The following is a 19,608-nucleotide window of genomic DNA, read 5'->3' on the forward strand; positions in this document are numbered from 1 at the left end:
AGTGTATCCTCCAATGCTTTTTTCCTCAAAGTTGTCAGCTTTTCAGTACTACTTTTGCAGGTCCAACAAATAGAGCAACAGTGGCTTTTTAGAGTTAATTAAAAATGCAATGTGTTCTTTAAACCACATTTTGTATAACACTCTTAAAAACTAACATTGTTGACATTATCAGCAATTTTTTTGAAGGGATTTCTGTACACAAAATAAATGGAAACTTACTGGTTTTAGGAGCATAAAGTGAGGAGGTAACCATAACAGGATACATGATGAAAACTGGAACCAAAATGACTTTTTTACCAACCTCTAATGCAGGGATCTCAAAGTCCCTCCTTGAGGGCCGCAATCCAGTTGAGTTTTCAGGATTTCCCCAATGAATATGCATGAGATCTATGTGCATGCATTGCTTTCAATGCATATTCATTGGGGAAATCCTGAAAACCTGACTGGATTGCGGCCCTCAAGGAGGGACTTTGAGACCCCTGCTCTAATGGCACATAGAGAGGGACCCCACGTGGCTGTGTTCTTGCCTCAGGAATCAGTATTATAGAGATATTTGAATCACATAACAGTTCTGATGTCACAAAGTTCAAAACCCAATAGTATAAAACTCCAACTATAAAAGCCTTGTATCACTAATGCAAAGTTTAGAGTATATTTAAACACTTGATGCAAACAATTCCAAAGTTGGCAAATTTGTAAGCTTTGGAGTTTTTAATACCATTGGGCTTTGTTCTTGGTGATACATCACCAGAGTTGTTTTGTGATTGAGTCCGGAGGCAGAAATACAGCTGTCGAGTCCTCTGTGTGCTAGATGTTGGTGAAATAAAGTAATTTTGGTTCTAGTTTTCATCATGTATCCTGTCCACCTCACTTTGGGGTCCTTTTACTATGGTGCACTAACTGATTTAGCCAGCACTAACGCTTAGCGCACGCTAAATGCTAAGGTGCCCATAGAATATAATGAGTGCCTTAGCATTTAGTGCATGCTAAATTGATTAGCATGCGCTAAATCAGTTAGCGCGCCTTAGTAAAAGGACCCTCTTTATGCTTCTGGTATCTTCAGCATGAGGATCCTTTCCTTCTTTTTCCTAACTTGCACATTTTGTAATTCTTGCAATTGGCTTTGTTTCTTGATTTTTAAAGAAAGAAAACAAGTCTTAAATTCCTTCTCTTGTTTTGTGAAAGAAAGCCCTGTCTTCTGGTTTAAAATTCTTTATTCATTTTTTCATCTTACAACAAGTGCATCAAAAAATAACATTTGAACACATACAATATCACTTGATTTTCTGTCATAATCAATTTATATTAATAATATTTAAACCCTCTCTCCCATCCCTATTATTTCATATGTAATTCTATATATCATGTAATATATTATATATATATAGTCTGTTCTATTAAACTAAACATTTAATATAAAATAAGTCCCTCCCCTCACCCCACACTTTGTAATTATACCAATAAGGGAAAAATGAAATTTACTCATTACAATAATCTGTTAATGGTCCCCAAACCTCCTGAAATGTATTAAAATTTCCTTTCTGTATGGCTGACATTCTTTCCATCTTTATATATGACACAGAGAATTCCACCAGAAACAGTAATTTAATCTACTCCAGTTTTTCCAATTAAATGTAATCTGCTGAATGGCGACTTCTGTCATAATAAATAAGAGCTTATTATTTTTTGATGAAATTTGACTTTTCTTCCTCATTGACATTCCAAATAATATAGTATCATATGATAAAGCCACAGAATTTTCTAATAAACAGTTTATTTGACTCCATATAGATTTCCAAAAAGCCCTGTCTTCTGTGTACTGTTCAGTATCTCAGAAAGAGACTCGTAGAGTAGAATGGCCAGATTACTCATATCCATTCCATTATCAGCTCAACTGGTGGAGACACTTCTTTTAGGTCATCGAGAGAATGACAAGGTGACAAAATTCATCACCGTTCCTGTCCCCGCGGATAACCACGGTAAACAATCTTCATGTCATTCTTTAAGGAGAGAGGGAAGAATCAGAGTATGAATGGCCACAACCACTGACCCACAAGCTTTGCTTTGAAGAATGCTGGTATAGAAGGACTGAGGTTGAAATAGACACTAGAAAATGACATGGGATTATTTCCTGCGGTTATCCACGGGGACGGGGACGAATTTTGTCACCATGTCATTCTATCAGCACTAGGTTTAGGTCCCAAGCTTTTTGTTTGGAAAACTTTGCATAGTAAATGGTAAACCTTTTCATAGAGTAGGAGCACTGGAGTCCCTGATTGCTGGTAGTTCAATTTCCAAGCTTTCCAGATGGAAAAATAGTTGATACAATTATGAAGTGAGATAAATTTTGTGGCATTGATATTTTTTTTAAAGTTTTTAAGCAGCTGTCTTCAGTTCCTAGATACCTGGAGGGCAAATTTATTGAGAATAGTGTGGACTAATTAAATCCAGTGAGTGGCTTTTGTTTTGTTGCTGTTAGAGGTTGTAAATGTCCAATTCTTAATTATGGTTTGCAGTGTATGCTTCAAAAATGCTACCCAGTATACAAAAGTACATCTTAATTATTATTATTTTTAATTTAGCCCTTGCCTTTTCATTGGTAGCTGAAGGTATATTGCAGTTATCCCAGGACAAGCAGGCAGGCTATTCTCACATATGGGTGATGCCATCAGCGGAGCCCGGATGCGGAAGCTCGCATACATACTTGCTTGAAGAAACCAGAAGTTTCGAGTCGACCGCACCGCACATGCTCGAGTGCCTTCCCACCCAGCGTAGGGCGCATCTCCTCGGTTCTCAGTTTTCTGCAGAGCCGAGAAGTCCGTCTTTGACTCTCTGCATTTAACTTCGTGCCTTCTCTGAACCACGGTTTGTATTTTTTTCTTCACGAATCGCTGTTCTTACTTTATTTCTAGTTTAAAAAAATAATAATAATAATTTTTCAATCTTCTGTCCGACTGCCGGGGCAGGCCGCTCAGCCGCAGCCCAAAGGCTTCGATTTTGCGGCGGACATTTTTCTTTCTATGTCCCGGCCTGTAACGAGTTTCAAGAAGTGTAGCCAGTACCAGCGTGCAATTTCCCTTACGGATCCACACCGTCGGTGCCTCAAGTGTCTTGGGCCGGATCATCAACCGAAGTCGTGCAAGCGCTGTGCTACTCTTCAACCTCGAGCCCTTAAACGTCATCGTCTTTGGTGGAGAAGCTCTTCGGGATGGATTCCTTCTCCGATCCCTCGACTTCAATCCTTCGACAGAGACTCCTCCTGCTTCTACTGCTTCCACCTCGAGCCTCATCAGACCTTCATCGTTTGCAGCGGCTCTCTCCTCTACGACGTTTGCTGTATCGTTCCCTGTATCCTCAGGTCAGATAGCTCAGCAGAAAGTTCCAGCGGTGGTGCTTAAGGTGCCTAAGACTTCCAAGTCGAAGCACATTTACACTGCCTCGGTGGAACCTCCAGCCAAAGCAGGTGGGCCGGTTTCAGACGCGGATCCATTCTTGCCGGCTTCTTTCCAGACAATGTTGGAGAAGCAATTCATTCAGTTCCTTACTAATATGGGACCGAAGCTTCTTCCTCTCATCCAGCCTGGGCATTCTGCAGACTCCCGCGAGGCCGAGGCGCTTACTTTGTCTCAGTCTGAGCTTACACACTCTTTGCAGGGAGCAGAGTCTGCGAGTGTCTGGTCTGGCATCCTAAGCACGTAAAGCAAGGAGCAGAATCTTTGCAAGTGCCTCAGCAGGAATCCTCAAACTCTATACAAGGAGCAGAGTCTTTGGGAGTGCTTCGAGGTTCCTTCTCCAAGCCTCTGGAGCTTCGATCTACAGCCTCCAGTCCTATCCATTCTTTGGTGGCATCGGCTGCTTCTGTCTCTGAGGCGAAGTCTCCTCGATCTTTGAGATCTGCTTCCAAGCACCGTTCTCACTGACGATCGAGGCCCTCATCGAGGCATACTTCCAGGCATAGTTCTTCAAAAGAATGTCCCTCTTCAACTAAGCCTCAATCTACTTCTACTTCGACTAGACCGCTGACTTCTCAATCAAGGTCTCCACTTCCACACCTCGAGGATGCAGCGGTTTCGATTGCTTTGTCCAAGTCTCCATATTCTTTTGATGCCTTTTTTCCTGCCGAAGCTTCATCTTCGACCCAGGCTGCTTTGACGACCTCGAGTCCTTCTCGAGGCAAAGCATTGGCGGATCAGCTATCTTTTTCCTCTTTTCTTCATCAGATGGCTGTTGACTTGGACCTTCAATTAGATGCTGGTTCCAAATACTCTAAGGAGTATCTCGAAGTCATGCATCTACCTCAACCTCCGGCAGTCACTTAAGCTTCCTCTTCACAAGCTCCTGTCAAAACTACATGTCCTCCTCCTATCTATCGGAGGCGTTTTACTCCAAGAGCGGCTCCTTACAATCGCCCTCATCCTAAGAAACAGCAGCCTCAGAAGCAACAAAAATCTCAATCTTCTCCTGCACCTAAGGCTTCACAGCCTTTTTGACTGTCTCAAACAGAGCATAATCTCCATCGTTCTGTTCTGACTTTTCTTCCCCCTATAGGAGGTCGTCTCCATCATTTTTACCACCGATGGATGACAATTACATCCGACCTATGGGTACTGACCATCATCAGAGAAGGATACTCTTTTCATTTCACTCAGGTTCCACCAGAGCTTCCTCCAAGAGAGCATCCTTCCACCCCTTCCCAGACCGTCCTTCTTCTTCAGGAAATTCAAGCTCTGCTTCGTCTCCATGCCATCGAACCAGTTCCTCTGGACCAGCAGAACAGGGGTTTTTACTCCCTTTACTTCCTTGTTCTGAAGAAGATGGGGCGATCTGCGGCCCATTCTGGATCTCAGGGCTCTCAACAAATTTTTGGTCAAAGAAAAGTTTTGCATGTTGTCCCTGGCATCCCTTTATCCCCTTCTCAAGCAGAACGACTGGTTATGCTCTCTTGATCTCAAGGAGGCCTACACTCACATTCCCATTCATCCGGCCTCCCGTCAATATCTCAGATTTCGGGTGGGGAATCTGCATTATCAATACAGAGTGCCTGGTAGTGGTAACAGCAGCTCTAAGGAACCTTGGTCTTCAGGTATTTCCCTACCTCGACGACTGGCTCATCAAAGATTCAGCATCTCAGGGAGTTATTGTAGCGGCCCAATGGACTACCTGGTTCCTACAAAGTTTGGGATTCGAAATCAATTTTCCCAAATCCCATCTTCAGCCCTCACAGAATCTACAATTCATTGGAGCTGTTCTGAATACTATCCAACTCAGAGCATTCCTTCCATAATAACGTCTGGAAGCTCTTCTTCAACTCTGTCATACAGTGTCTTCCCGCTCTTTCATCTCAGCGAGACACATGATGGTACTCCTGGGTCACATGGCCTCTACAGTATACGTGACTCCTTTTGCCAGACTTCACCTCAGAATTCCTCGTTGGACCCTGGCATCTCAATGGACGCAGGTTTGCGACCCACTTTCTCGCCACATAACAGTCACTCCTTCATTGAAGCAGTCTTTTCGTTGATGGATGCTCTCTTCCAATCTCTCCAGAGGCTTGCTTTTTCAAACAGCCCGCCATCAGAAGGTCCTCACGACAGATTCTTTGACCTACGCTTAGGGCGCTCATCTCGATGGTCTCCGTACACAAGGCCACTGGACCAGTACGGATTGTCAGTGTCATATCAATCTGTTGGAACTCAGAGCGATCCTCAAGACTCAACGCTTTTCAACATCTTCTTCACGACCAGGTAGTCCTCATTCGGACGGACAACCGAGTCGCCATGTATTATGTCAACAAACAGGGAGGGACGGGATCTGCCTCCCTTTGTCAAGAAGCTCTGAAGGTTTGGGACTGGGCAATCCGTCACAACACCTTCCTCAAAGCTGTCTACATCCAAGGGGCGAAGAATTGCTTGGCGGACAACTTGAGTCGTCTTCTGCATCCTCACGAATGGACACTCCATTCTTCGCCTCTTCATCACATCTTTTCACAGTGGGGAACGCCTCAGATAGACCTCTTTGCAGCTTCCCACAACTACAAACTGCCTCAGTTCTGCTCCAGGATATACTCTCCTTATCGCCTCGAGGCAGACACTTTTCTTCTGGAATGGACGAATCTCTTCCTCAATGCATTCCCTCTCATTCTCAAGACTCTGGTCAAGTTGAAGAACGATCATGCCACCATGATTCTGATTGCTCCTTGGTGGCTGTGACAACCTTGGTACTCCCTTCTACTTCAACTCAGCAGCAGGGGCCCATACCTTCTACCAGTTTTTCCTTCTCTGCATACACAGAGTCAGGGATCTCTGCTTCATCCCAACCTGTAGTTTCTACACCTGACAGCTTGGTACCTCTCAACATGACTCCTCTTCAGTTTTCTCAATCTGTAAGAGACGTTTTAGAGGCTTCTAGGAAACCTACCACTAGACAATGCTATCACCAAAAATGGATTAGATTTTCTACATGGTGTTTTTCTCATGATAAGGAGCCTCAACATTCCTCCTTATCTTCTGTTTTGGATTATCTTTTGCACTTATCCACTCAGTGCAATTGCAGCTTTCCATCAGCCTATTGAAGGGAAACCCCTCTTTGCTCATCCGGTGGTTTCCAGATTCATGAAAGGACTTTTCAATGTCAAACCTCCTCTCAAACCGCCTCCTGTGGTTTGGGACTTCAGTGTTGTCCTTGCTCAACTGATGAAGCCTCCATTTGAGCCAATTGACAAGGCTCATCTGAAGTATCTCACTTGGAAAGTGGTGTTTCTCATTGCCCTCACTTCTGCTCGACGAGTCAGTGAACTGCAAGCCTTAGTTGCTGATTCACCTTTCATGGTGTTTCATGATGACAAGGTAGTCCTCCGTACTCATCCAAAATTCCTCCCTAAAGTGGTATCGGAATGTCATGTCAATCAATCTATTGTTCTTCCAGTGTTCTTTCCGAAGCCTCATTCTCATCCTGGAGAAGTAGCTCTTCGTACTCTGGACTGTAAACGTGCTTTGGCCTTCTATTTGGAACGCACCAAACCACACAGAACTGCTCCTCAACTTTTTGTCTCCTTTGATCCAAATAAGTTGGGATATCCTATCTCTAAGCATACCATCTCCAACTGGATGGCTGCTTGTATCTCATTCTGCTATGCCCAGGCTGGATTACTCCTACAAAGTAGAGTCCCAGCCCATAAAGTCAGAGCAATGTCAGCTTCCGTAGCTTTCCTCAAATCTAAATCTATTGAGGAGATTTGCAAGGCTGCTACTTGGTCCTCAGTTCATACTTTCACATCTCACTATTGTCTGGATACTTTCTCCAGACGTGATGGACAGTGGCCAAACAGTATTACAAAATTTATTCTCCTAAATTGCCAACACTCCCACCATCCCATTTTGGTTAGCTTGGAGGTCACCCATATGTGAAAATAGCTTGCCTGCTTGTCCTGGGATAAGTTACAGTTACTTACCGTAACAGGTGTTATCCAGGGACAACAGGCAGGTATTCTCACAACCCATCCACCTCCCCTGATTGGCTTCTCTGCTAGCTATCTGAACTGAGGAGACACGCCCTAGCTGGGCGGGAAGGCACTTGCGCATGCGCAGTGTGGTCGACTCAACTTCTAGTTTCTTCAAGCAAGTCTGCTTGCGAGCTTCCGCATCCGGGCTCCACTGATGTCACCCATATGTGAGAATAGCTGCCTGCTGTCCCTGGATAACACCTGTTATGGTAAGTAACTGTGCTTTTTCCAATCCCCAGAGAGCTTACAATCTGAGGGGTCCTTTTACTAAGGCGCTAAACGCTAACTCGTCAGAAGGACACAAAAAGTATCACCGGGATTTGAACGCTGACTTCCTAGATTCTCCGCCTGCTCCTCTAACCACCAGACTACCTTAGTTTTAAAGTGGCCTTCCTGTGAAAGATCTTCAGTGCACTATAATCCTTCTGGCTTCTTTTTCTAAAATTGTACAATATCTTGTTATGCCAGAATTTGAACAGATGTGATTACTCTCATGAAAACATCTTGAAGATTCTATTTTTCCAAAAAGTCCATTTTAAATGAGAGAAACTTTTATTGCCATGCATGCTTCAAGTCTATAAAAGTTAACTACAGTGTCTTTAAAAAAAAATAAAAAATTTGGTCTCCTATACAGGAATAAGGGATGGTTTTGTTTATGCTTACATTTTTTCTTTTTTTAGGATTCTGTTCCTGATGGGATGACACTAGTGGCATCTACAGGTGAATAGATATTGTGCCATTTCATGGCTATATTACTGTGTGAGGCTAGATTAATTCCATTAACAAGTTTACTGTCTTAAGAATTTTCAGTGATCTGGTAATTAGAAAACAAAATTCTTTGGTTTTCTTTTGTGTAGAGCAAAAATCCATATGGAAAAACAAAGCACTATTTTTAAAATGCATGTACATAATTTAGACTTTCACTAGTTGTACTCTACAGTTAGAGCTGTAAGTTGTCCTCCAGGGAGACTTCTGTGCTTGTTTCAGGTGACACTTTTGCTAGTGCCTTTAGTCAAAAAGTTTTTACTCCTGCATACACTGTGTGCCGCAATCCAGTCGGGTTTTCAGGATTTCCCCAATGAATATGCATGAGATCTATTAGCATACAATGAAAGCTGTGCATGCAAGTAGATTCATTGGGAAAATCCTGAAAATCCAACTGGATTGTGGCCCTCGAGGACTGACTTTGACACCCCTGCTGTAGTCTTTTGACCAAATAAGAGGGAATGCTGGCATAAATGTGATTATAGTAATCCAGATGTGACACCACAGAGGCTTATAGAGGAGCCTGCTTTGATGTTAGATCCAGAAGTGACATATTGCCTTAAATTTGCAGCAGAAATTTGTATGTCCAAGGCAATTTATTTTTATCAGAATAGACCCCAACATGTTTAAAGTGATCCACAAGAGCAATTGACTTTCCATTGATTAGTAGACATGGAGTTGGGCAAGAAGAACTGTCGGTGTGCCAAGAAGTTGCAGTTTTTGAGCGATTGAGAGCAAGATGATTAACAAGCCAAGTGAAGACCAGGTTCAAAGCAAGATTGCATTTGTGTGATATGTGGGAGAAGAAAATCAGTATATAGAATTAGTAAGATGCATTGGGGTAGTAAAATACATCAATATCACTGTCCCTTAAAAGGCTTGCAAGGAACTTGGCAACATGTTATAAAATAGTGTAGCTCAGAACAGAGCCCTGAGCATATGTTATGTATTGAAGAGGGGTTTGTAGGTAAAATAGTTGAGAATGTTCTGTCTTGCAAAAAACAAAATAAAAAACTCCAATGAAGGCCTGAGCCACAGATACTGATAGTTTGCAGAATATGTTCAACTAACTCAAAAGACCGCTAGTAGACTTGGCAGTATCATTAGACCTATTTGTCCTTATTCAAATTTAATTTAATTTAATTCTTATATACCGCTAATAAGTCAGTGATGATCACTCACAAAAGATTTGATAGTGTCTGTGCGGTGACCAGGGCAAAAAACAACCTGTTGAGGATGGAAAATATGTGCTTAGCATGACAACAGCCACACACATAGACATAGGTGATGTCGCAGTTGACGGCACCAAGTGACACTTGTCACAAAACTCAGAAGACCTTTAAACTAGGCTTCTGAGCATGCATAGTAGTTTCTACCTTGCATTACCCATTCAGATCTCCTCAGTTACATCTTCTTTTCCGTATATAATGAAACCCAGGCTTCAAGATATATTTTACCAGTACCACCAAACTATTTTTATTTCTTCAGCAGTGTTTAAATGTCCTTCTGTTATTTGCTCAGGAATCCGTACATATGGTGATAATCTTTCCCGTAAACTGGACTTGCAGAAGTGTGAATACTTAACAGCTATGAGCACCTTCCCCATAGAGGCAGAGCACACTGCCCCCTTCCAGTTTTTCTTATGCAAGTGAACCATGCAGAGGTGTTCTGATCTGCTCTGCTTATTTTTTTCTTTTCAGCTTAAGTTAATTTTTCTGAGGCTTTGGTGCCCTGAGACCCCATTCGTGGGGATCTTCTGCCTGGGAAAGGACAAAAGTTCTGCTGAGGTGGACTGCAGCTCTGAAGGGCAAGCCTTCGGTGGAACCTGGAGAGCTAGCCTGCTGTGGAACTTCTGGGCTTGGAGTATGTTCCCCTGGGAGCCAGCTTGCCTTCTGAGTTTCTCAGTGGCTTAATCGCTGGCTATGGGTGCTCTATATAAGAATTCTCGGGGTATCAGGGTGCTGGCTCCATAGTTTGCCCAACCCATTGCACTATGAGATTCCACGGGAGTGGAGGACTGAAGATCTCTTAGAGCTGGATTTGGAAGCATCTGAGGCAGAAAGTTCTTTCCTTCTTCTCAGCTGCATTAAAAAAGCTGACAGGCAGGCATCTCTTCATTGTTAAATCCACTTAATCTTTAGCATCTTTTAATCATTGTAAACCGCATAGAACTTATCGGTCCTGCGGTATATAAACATTATTATTATTATTATTCATAACTGTGAGTACAGTCCCATTATTTTCTATGGGAAAATTGGGGTGGGTCTGAAAAATTTTAAGGGTTTCTGAGGGTAGGGTTTAGGTCTCCCACTTCCAAAATTCCTTTTTTCACAGTTTTTGAACTTTCAGTTAAGTCTCCATGGGCTGTTTTTGGTGTGATTTTACTGTTGGTGGCAATCTAGGATTTCAATCGACCCTTTTTTTTTAACAAAACCCTCTAGCTGCCTCAAAACCCCTTGGTTTTGATTTTAATCGATTCGGATGGACTCCTCAGGGTGTGAAGACACTGTTTCTTGCAAAAATTGCACTTGTTGTTCAGCGAAAGAGCGTCCATGTACCGTGTGCCACAGCGTACGCGAGGGAAGGGGGTGGGAGCTTTGTGCTTAGTCCCATCCTTGTTCTCCAGGGGTGGTGAACAACTGTGGGTCCACAAAATGGGTAAAAAATCCTGTTTTGGCCCTTTATTTCTCAGTGATGCAAAACGGAGGTGCATAGAGTCTTTGGAACCAACGAGATCCCAGCTGGAGGTTTTGCAGGCTTCTTTTGCTTCCCCTGTAAAAGTTTTCTCCCAAAATTTGTAAATCTGTTGTAGAGAGCTTTTCTTACAAGACTAGGTCAGATGCCACATCCTGTGTGTGCGCAGCCTTCAGACCAATGAGCGTCTTTGCCTCTAGTGTCTGCTTCTCAGTTAAGCAAGCTGGGCCTAGGCTCCAGTGACCTTAACAAGCCAGACTGGCTAGATGAATAGTCAGATTACATGCCATTTTTGTCTCAGGACTCAGGTTCAGCCCTGGATGACGCTAGTTCCCTGTTTGGGTCAGCAGTCAAGTGGGCTCCCTGCCTCCTGACCAGGGGAGTGACAGATCTGCTGCCTCTTCAAGACAACATAGAGAGAGAATCCAGGCACAAGGGTTATTCCATGAAGCTGGAGGGGATGAGGAGTAATGTAAGGGATATTCTGCTTCACTGAGAAAAGGCTGGTGGAAGCCTGGACTGGTCTACCAGCAAGGATTGTAGTAGAAGTGGTAAGAGCAAAGTAGTGTGATGACTGGGAATTGAGTTAGGTCTAAAGTAATGCAAATAGAAGCAATTAGGCAGACTGTCAAATAAGTTAGATGTGCCTATGTTTACATAACTGCCCTTGCTACTGTGCTTTTATTTTAGTGTGTTATATGGCGCTCTTGTCATGTACAAGCATAAAAGAGCCAGATGTGTGTGTAATCCACCAAGAAACAATGCCATGAGATATGGTGGAATATGGATATGCTCTGTGCAGATAAGGTGCTTATCTTCCAGTATAGTCTGCTTTGGTATGAATATGGTTTATCAAATTTTGTATTCCAGAGGTGCAGTCACTAGAAAGGCAATTAGAAGAAGCTCACACTGAAAATTTTAATATTAAACAAATGAAAGACCTCTTTGAGCAAAAAGCAGCCCAGTTGGCAACTGAAATTGTGGGTAAGTGTGTTAAGCACATATATTCTGCCTATGTATGCTGCCTTTAAAATGAACATCATGTTCAGATGGTTTTATTTTCCCTTATATCAGATATAAAGTCAAAATATGATGAAGAAAAGGGCCTCCGGGAAGCAGCAGATGAGAAAGTGAGAAGCTTGACTCAAGACATACAGAGAGAGATGTCTGTGGTAGAAAATTTAAAGACTGAATTGGTAATTTAAAGCCTCTTTTGTTTTTATGTTGAACCTGCCATTTGTAGAAGCAAGAGTACTGCAGATTAACACATTTTCTATGAAAGTAATATATTGGCTCATAAGGAATGCTTCTGCATGTGATTTCTATATAAAACATTGCAGAACTTGGAATCCCTACTGTAAAGGACTTTGAACTAAATAGAAGTCAGATAACTGTCCACTAAATTTGGATATGTTTTTAATAGTTGTGGGTTTAAACTTTGGGTAGATTAGATTTTAACTGATAAGTGCCAATTAAATGTCTGGATGTAGAATATATAAAATAGATATCAACTTCTCTTGTACTATTTTATATAAACAGGTGGGGGTACAATATATATTGTCCAAACCACCTCCCCCAAGAGAAAATAAATTGGGATTTTAGTTTATATTTGAGAGAGTGCAAAAATTTCTCTCCTTCCTTCTCCGTCAGTGGTGACCGTCATTTCTGCAGCCCACTATCCTGAACATCTGCGCTTGTTCAAGGCCTACTGGCTCCTATTACCGTCAAACCAGAAGTTTTGGAGGTGCTGGGATCTAGCATGTTTTTGAACATGTGCAGTTGCTGAAGGCTCTGCATTGGCTTAACATGATAATTTTCTGTGTGTGTCAGCTGGGAGGTAAGAAGAGACAATGCCAGTCACCATGGGGGGGAGGGGGGTGAAGGGAGGGATGGAGAAATATCATTTACCCCTGATTGGCTTAGATGCTTAGGGCTCTTTCTTAGAGGCCTTAGGCATCTGAGCCAGTCAGGGCCTTAGGCCCTTCCCCGGTGCATCCCAGAATGCACTGGGAATGGGAAGGCCCACCATTTTGCAGTGGCAGGCCTGCCAGCAGGAGGAACTGGATATCCCTCTTATTGGCCTTCAGATAAATGTGGGGTGGCAGGGGGATATTGGGGGGGGGGGGGGCCATTTGGGAAGACGCATAGGGAGACGCATGAAGCCTGAAGCATGCACAGGGAGAGAGTCAGTTGAACATCTATGAAGAGTACAGTGGTTTGAGAGTAACAGTCTGAATGCTAGCTTGTCCTGAGGAGTCAGGTGAAGATGTAGGTTTTTATTGCTTTTCAAAAGCTCATCAAGGGATTTGATGTTAGGAGGAAGTTGATTCTGTGCTTTGGTTAAAAAGTGAGAGTATGACCTACGTCTGACACTTTCTAGTTGGAGGCTCCAACAAGGCAAAGAATTTGATCATTGTTGGGTATGTATAAGTTTTAGCGCTTTCAGCCCTTTTAATGCTTGCTTTAATTCTTAGCTTCAAAGACCTGGTGTTGAAGATGTTGCTGTTCTAAAGAAGGAGCTAGTCCAGGTTCAAACACTGATGGACAAAATGACCTTGGAATGCGAGCGAGAGTCTGAAAAGTTAAAAGATGAATGCAGACAGTTGCAGACAGAGAATGTTAACTCAGAGGTAGGGTAACAAAACACTTTCATAAAAATAGGAAAACAGTGACATATAACATACAGAGATCAAAATTCTAACGTATATTGCCATAGAATTCTACTTCCAGTTTAAGTTTGAAGGGTATTTTTTTTTTTTTTTGGGGGGGTGGGGGTGGATTTTCAGCATTCCATTTTTGCCTCTTGGCTGGACCAAGGTTCTTACCTGCCTTGTTAGGGTGCTCAATTAAGTATATTATGAAGGGTAGACTTTTTTTTTTTCTGTTTTAAATTTTTTATTCGTTTTTAAAACTTACATCAAGTATAACAGGAAATAATATTTAAATTGTAAAACATCACTTGTTTTGCTATAATATCATCTGGAAATAATGAAATTTAACCACCCTTTCTATCCCTAATACATCAAAAATATTCATATATTATTTTATACATTATATGATTTAATAAAATATAAAAAAAATACCACCCCACCACCCATTCCCATCCCTTCATTTCAATTATCTTATTATGGGAAAATGTTTATTACTCATTACAAAAGTCTGTTAATGGTCCCCAAAAATCCTGAAATTTACCAAAATATTCTCTCTGTATTGCTAATGTTCATATGACATACAGAATTCCACCAGAAACTGTAATTTAATCTACTCTGATTTTTCCAATTGAATGTAATCTGTTGAATGGCTACTCCAGTCAAAATAAATAAAAGCTTGTTGTTTTTTGAAGAAGTCTGACTTTTTGCTCTCATTGACATGCCAAATAAAATAGAAAATCCGGTGGCCTTGACATATGATACTAACATCCTATTTATTTGGGTCCATATAGATTTCCAAAATAACAATATAAATGGACAATAGAATAAAAGATGATCTAATGTCCCAGCCTCAAGATGACATGCCAACATCTATTAGACTTAGAGCTATCTAATTTTTGTAAACGAACATGGGTCCAGAAAGCTCTATGCAAAAGAAAAAAACAAGTTTGTCTCATAGATGCAGACATTGTACATCTCATCCTCCAAGACCAAATTTGTGTCCATTGAAACGCAGTAATTTGATGCTTGATCTCAATGCTCCAAATGTCCCGAAGACCAGTTTTTGTTTTTTTATTCACAAATCCAGATATCAATTTATACCACTGTGCAGCCAGGTGTCCCATCAAATCTACCTGAAAGCATAAAAATTCCAAGCTATATTGATTATTGAGATTTCTCCATTCAGGGAACCCCGCCTGAATGGCCTGCTTCAATTGCAACCATCTAAAACTTTGTAATTTACTAAGACCAAATTTATGTTGCAACTGTGAAAACTCAAGCAGCTTACCATTAGATAATACATCTTCCAATGTACGTATGCCTGCCATCATCTAATGTTTCCAGATGATTTTAAAACTGCCAATTTGAATCTTGGAGTTTAGCCAAATCGTTTGATTTGTTGATTTATGTATTGGAATAGGAGTTAGACTATTTACATATCTTAAAGTTTTCCATGTATCAACTAATATTCTATTTTAGGCATTTTGATACTAAGAACATGGCAAAGTCGCAGAGGAAACATGAGTCGCCATTCCAACCATATCCAATCCGGGATATTTTCAGTGGGCTCTGGGAGGACCCAATACATACTTGGCGCATAATATAGGCTTGATGATACCTATAAAAATTAGGAAAATTTACCCCTCCCTCCGTAATTTTGTAAAGACACTAAAGCAATTCTAGCAATTTTACCCAGCCAAATAAATTTTGTTAGTTGGATAGCTCTAAGTCTAATAGATGCTGGCATTGTAATCTGGAAGTAGGGATTCTGGATCATTTAATATTCTATTGTCCCTGCATCATGGCCTTTAGGAAATCAATTTGGTCTCAAATTAATTGTTTATTAGAGAACCATGTAGCTCTATCATATGATACAATTTTATTCGGTACCTCAATGAGAATAAAAAGTCAAATTTCATCAGGTATTAATAAACTTTTATTGATAATGACAAGAGTCGCCATTCAACATATCACCAGGAATTGGAAAAATTACACTAGACTTCTAGTGGAATTCGTTGTGCTATATATATACAAAATGGAAAGAACAATTGCAATACAAAAAGGGAATTATAATAATTTTAAAAAGATTTGGGGGCCATTGATAATTTATTGTAATGATTAGATGCCATTTTACACTGAAAGTACATTTATAATTATGGGAAGGGGGTGGTATATAGTTATATTAAAGGTTTAACCAATATTATGAATTTAATGTTTATATGATATTTTTGATTACAATATTTGTGGGAAGGGTGGGTGGTGGAAGGAATAAATTTATGTATTTAAGATGATAATAGAAGTTCAAATGATGTGTAAAAGTTCAAATTATGTAATATTGTGTACTTGATGTAAGATGAAAAAATGAATAAAGAATTTGAAAAAAAAAAAGAATACTATTTAACTTTTTGTAAAAAGATCCCTGGAAAAAAACTGGTATCATTCCCATTTGGTAACAAACCACAGGTAAGATCATCATTTTAACAGTTTGTACTCTCCCCCACCAAGATAAATGTAGAGGATTCCATTGCTCACACATTTCTGTTACCTTCTGTAATAAAGATTTTTCATTTACTTTCATTGTATCATCCAGCGTATTTTTTATCCAAATTCCTAAATATTTTAGTCCATCTTCCTTTCATACAAAAGAAAATGAATCAAATAAATCTTTTGTACAGTGTACATTTAGTTGAAGAACTTCAGATTTACTCCAATTTATCTTATCCTGAAAATTTTCCAAATTTCACAATCAAATCAAGTAAACATGGAATGGTTGTTTTCTGGACTTCTCAAATGAAGCAGAATATCATCTGCATATGCAGATACTTTATATTCTCGATCTGAATAAGGAATACCCTGTATCTCCTTCGCTTGCTGAATAGCTAATAACAAGGGTTCCAAAACAATATCAAAAAGTAAAGGAGGTAGGGGACAGCCTTGTCTAACCCCCTTCTGCAAACTAAAGTGTTCTGAAAAATTATTATTAATATACAACCTAGCAACAGGGGAGCTATAAAAACATTTGAATCATTTTGTATAAATCCTGAACCTATACCAAACCATTCCATTGCTTGATACATGAAGGTCCATTCTACTCGATCAAAGGCCTTCTCTGCATCCAAGAACACAGAAAAGGCCGGATCTTTCATGGCTTTTGTTAAATATAACATATGAAAAGCCAATCTAGTATTATTAGAGGAATGTCTCTGAGCAACAAATCCTGTTTGGTGCATACCTATAATAAAAGGGAGAGCTTTAGCCAAGCGTAAAACCAATGTCTTAGCTAAAAGTTTACCATCTACATTGATTAAAGAAATAGGCCTGTAATTTGAAACCAAAGTGGGATCTTTATTTGGCTTTAGCAAAACTATAGTTAAAGATTCTGCCTGTGATACAACCCTTATTTAGTTGAGTCTGATATAAATTTAATAAATAAGGCAATAGGGTATTTTGAAACGACTTATAAAACTCTACCGTAAAACCATCACCACCTGGAGCGGACCCAACTCTAAGGGACTTCAAAGCTGTTTGTAATTCTTTCAGTGATATAGGCTCTTCTAAACTTCTTTTTATATATTCAGGAATTTTAGGTCCCTCTAATAATTTCAAAACTCTAAACCATCTTTTCCTTTGTCTAAATAAGGCTCAGAAGAATAAAGAGATTTATAAAATTTTAAAAATTGTTTTAAAGTAGGTTCAACTTGAGTATAAGTATCACCATTCTCATCTTTAATGGCAATTTTTTTGTCTTCCTTTTTTTCGCTTTAAGATAGTTTGCCAATATTCTTCCCGCCTTATTTGAGATTCCATAATACAAAGCTTGTTGAGAAAATAAATCTTTCCTTACCAATTTAGACGAAATCTCATTATATTTACTTTTAGCTTTTAAAAGGTCCTTTAATGTACAATATTCCCATTTGTCAATTAATTTTGACTCCAAAAGTTTAATTTCTTGCTCCAAATTGGAAAATTGTCTTTTGACCTGTTTCTTAAGATAAGCCGAAAAAGAGATAATTTGACCTCTCATGGTTGCTTTAAAAGCATCCCATAAGGTTTCCATAGAGATTTCTTCTGTGGTATTAAGTTGGAAATAATCTTTCATTTTTAATTGAAAATCTTCACAAAATGTTGGATCTGCAAGCAATGTATTATCAAATCTCCATACAGGTCTACTATTATCTTGATCTACAATTTTGAGTTCAATCCACACCCCTCCATGATCCGACAAAATGATTGGATCTATGGCGGCTTGTGTACTAATTGATTTGAAACAAAAATAGAATCTATTCTTAAAAAGGATTTATGAACATGGGAGCAAAAAGAAAATTCCCGACCATCAAAATGAAGTAAATCCCAAATATCTTTCAAATCACAAGACTGTGCAAAATTATCTAATCCTAATGATTTCATGATTTTACTGGGATTTTTATCCATCAAAGGATCCATGACAGCATTGAAATCCCCAGCCACCACTAAATTAGAGGCAGCCAGTGGGAGTATCAGTTGTTGTAGAGTCTTAAAATATTCATTTTGGTTCGAATTAGGGACATATACGTTACAAAGCACCATTGTAGTATTCCCCATGCTCATTTCCACATGTACCCATCTTCCTAAAGGATCTGAAGCCTTTAATTTAAACAAAGGGCATTTTCTATTCACTAAAATAGCAACACCAGCCTTTTTACCAACAGCCGGGGAGAAAAAACAATGTTTGATCCAGCCTCCTTCCAATTTTTTAGATTCTCTATCTGACAGATGTGACTCTTGGATGTAACAGATTTTGTTGTTTTAAAAATAACAAGTGTTTTTTTTTTCCTTTTTATCGGATGGTTAAGACCATTAACATTTAAAGAAAATATCTTAAAATCCATTAAATGAAACTAAAACGTCCTCATACAAATCAACTTATAATTAGTGTTTAATAAATAATCATTTCCCAATAGATAAGATCTAAGATATAATCCCACTGCCCCCCCAAACCCACCCTTACATACCCTCCTCCCCTCCCAACCCTCCCCAATTAATTACGAAAACTCGGAAACGCAAATTTGAGATCAGGTACAGAAAAAACACTCCTTACAAGCTATTATAATATACTTAATTAGCTTCTATAATAAGCTACCCAATTTTAGATCTGAATCATAAAGAAATCTGACAAATTAACATACAAACTCATCCAATTGATATTGATCAACTTTTCAATGAAGATAATAAATAAGTAAATATCATTTTCTGAATATAAAATATCTTACGTAATCTATTAAGCTCATTTTCCAATATGAATCAATATCAATCAATTTATATTTATAATCTAATAAATTATTTATATAATTCCTTCTAAATTAATCTAAATCTTAAGTAATTTAAGTTTTTTTAAAGATTTTAATACATTTTATTTCTCATGTATTAATTCTTACTCTTCTCCAATATTTTATCTGAGAAAACATTTAGTTTATTAAAATTATGTATTTTAATATATCCCTCTGAAAATTAATAATATTCATTCTATATCAATTTTACTTTTCTGTATAGAATTCATTAATTAGCTTTACATATGCTCATTAATATCTATTCAAATAATTAACCTTCCAACAAGTTATATATATGTAAATATTATGATGAAATTTGTATTCAAAGATCAAAATTAATAATTAACCTTTTGCCTTAGAAATCTTCCCTCTGTGGAGCTTTGTATTCTAATATAAAGGGAAATCTTTCAATACATTTAATCAATCAATTAATTAAATAGAATGAAATTTATATCAAATTCATCCATTATTATATAGATCCAAACATACATTACATAAGCGAAATATGAAAAGTAAATAGATTAATATTTAAACCAAAGTAAATGTGGTATCATATCCAAATCAGTACATACAACTTCAGCATACAAGAATACGGCACAGCGCTGCAGGGGTTAGGTCATGACAGCGCACAGGATTTAAACTACAACATTCTTCCGATATGACCAAGAACTATATGCGAGCAGATGGCAGC

The 19,608-nt window shown here is 39.2% G+C and overlaps 1 protein-coding gene across 3 annotated transcripts in view; it reads left to right on the forward strand.

The window, feature by feature from the left end:
• The window catches only part of EEA1 (early endosome antigen 1), a 243,198-nt gene that overhangs the window by 50,734 nt on the left and 172,856 nt on the right, over positions 1–19,608 (forward strand). For all 3 annotated transcript variants that reach the window (XM_033951558.1, XM_033951559.1, XM_033951560.1), the window contains 4 exons: positions 8,182–8,221; positions 11,831–11,944; positions 12,035–12,156; positions 13,435–13,590. In XM_033951558.1, the coding sequence (XP_033807449.1) occupies positions 8,182–8,221; positions 11,831–11,944; positions 12,035–12,156; positions 13,435–13,590 (432 nt within the window). The remainder of the gene's footprint in view (positions 1–8,181; positions 8,222–11,830; positions 11,945–12,034; positions 12,157–13,434; positions 13,591–19,608) is intronic.

The sequence above is a fragment of the Geotrypetes seraphini genome, chromosome 7 (genome assembly GCF_902459505.1).
Source record: "Geotrypetes seraphini chromosome 7, aGeoSer1.1, whole genome shotgun sequence".
Classification (NCBI taxonomy): Eukaryota; Metazoa; Chordata; class Amphibia; order Gymnophiona; family Dermophiidae; genus Geotrypetes; species Geotrypetes seraphini.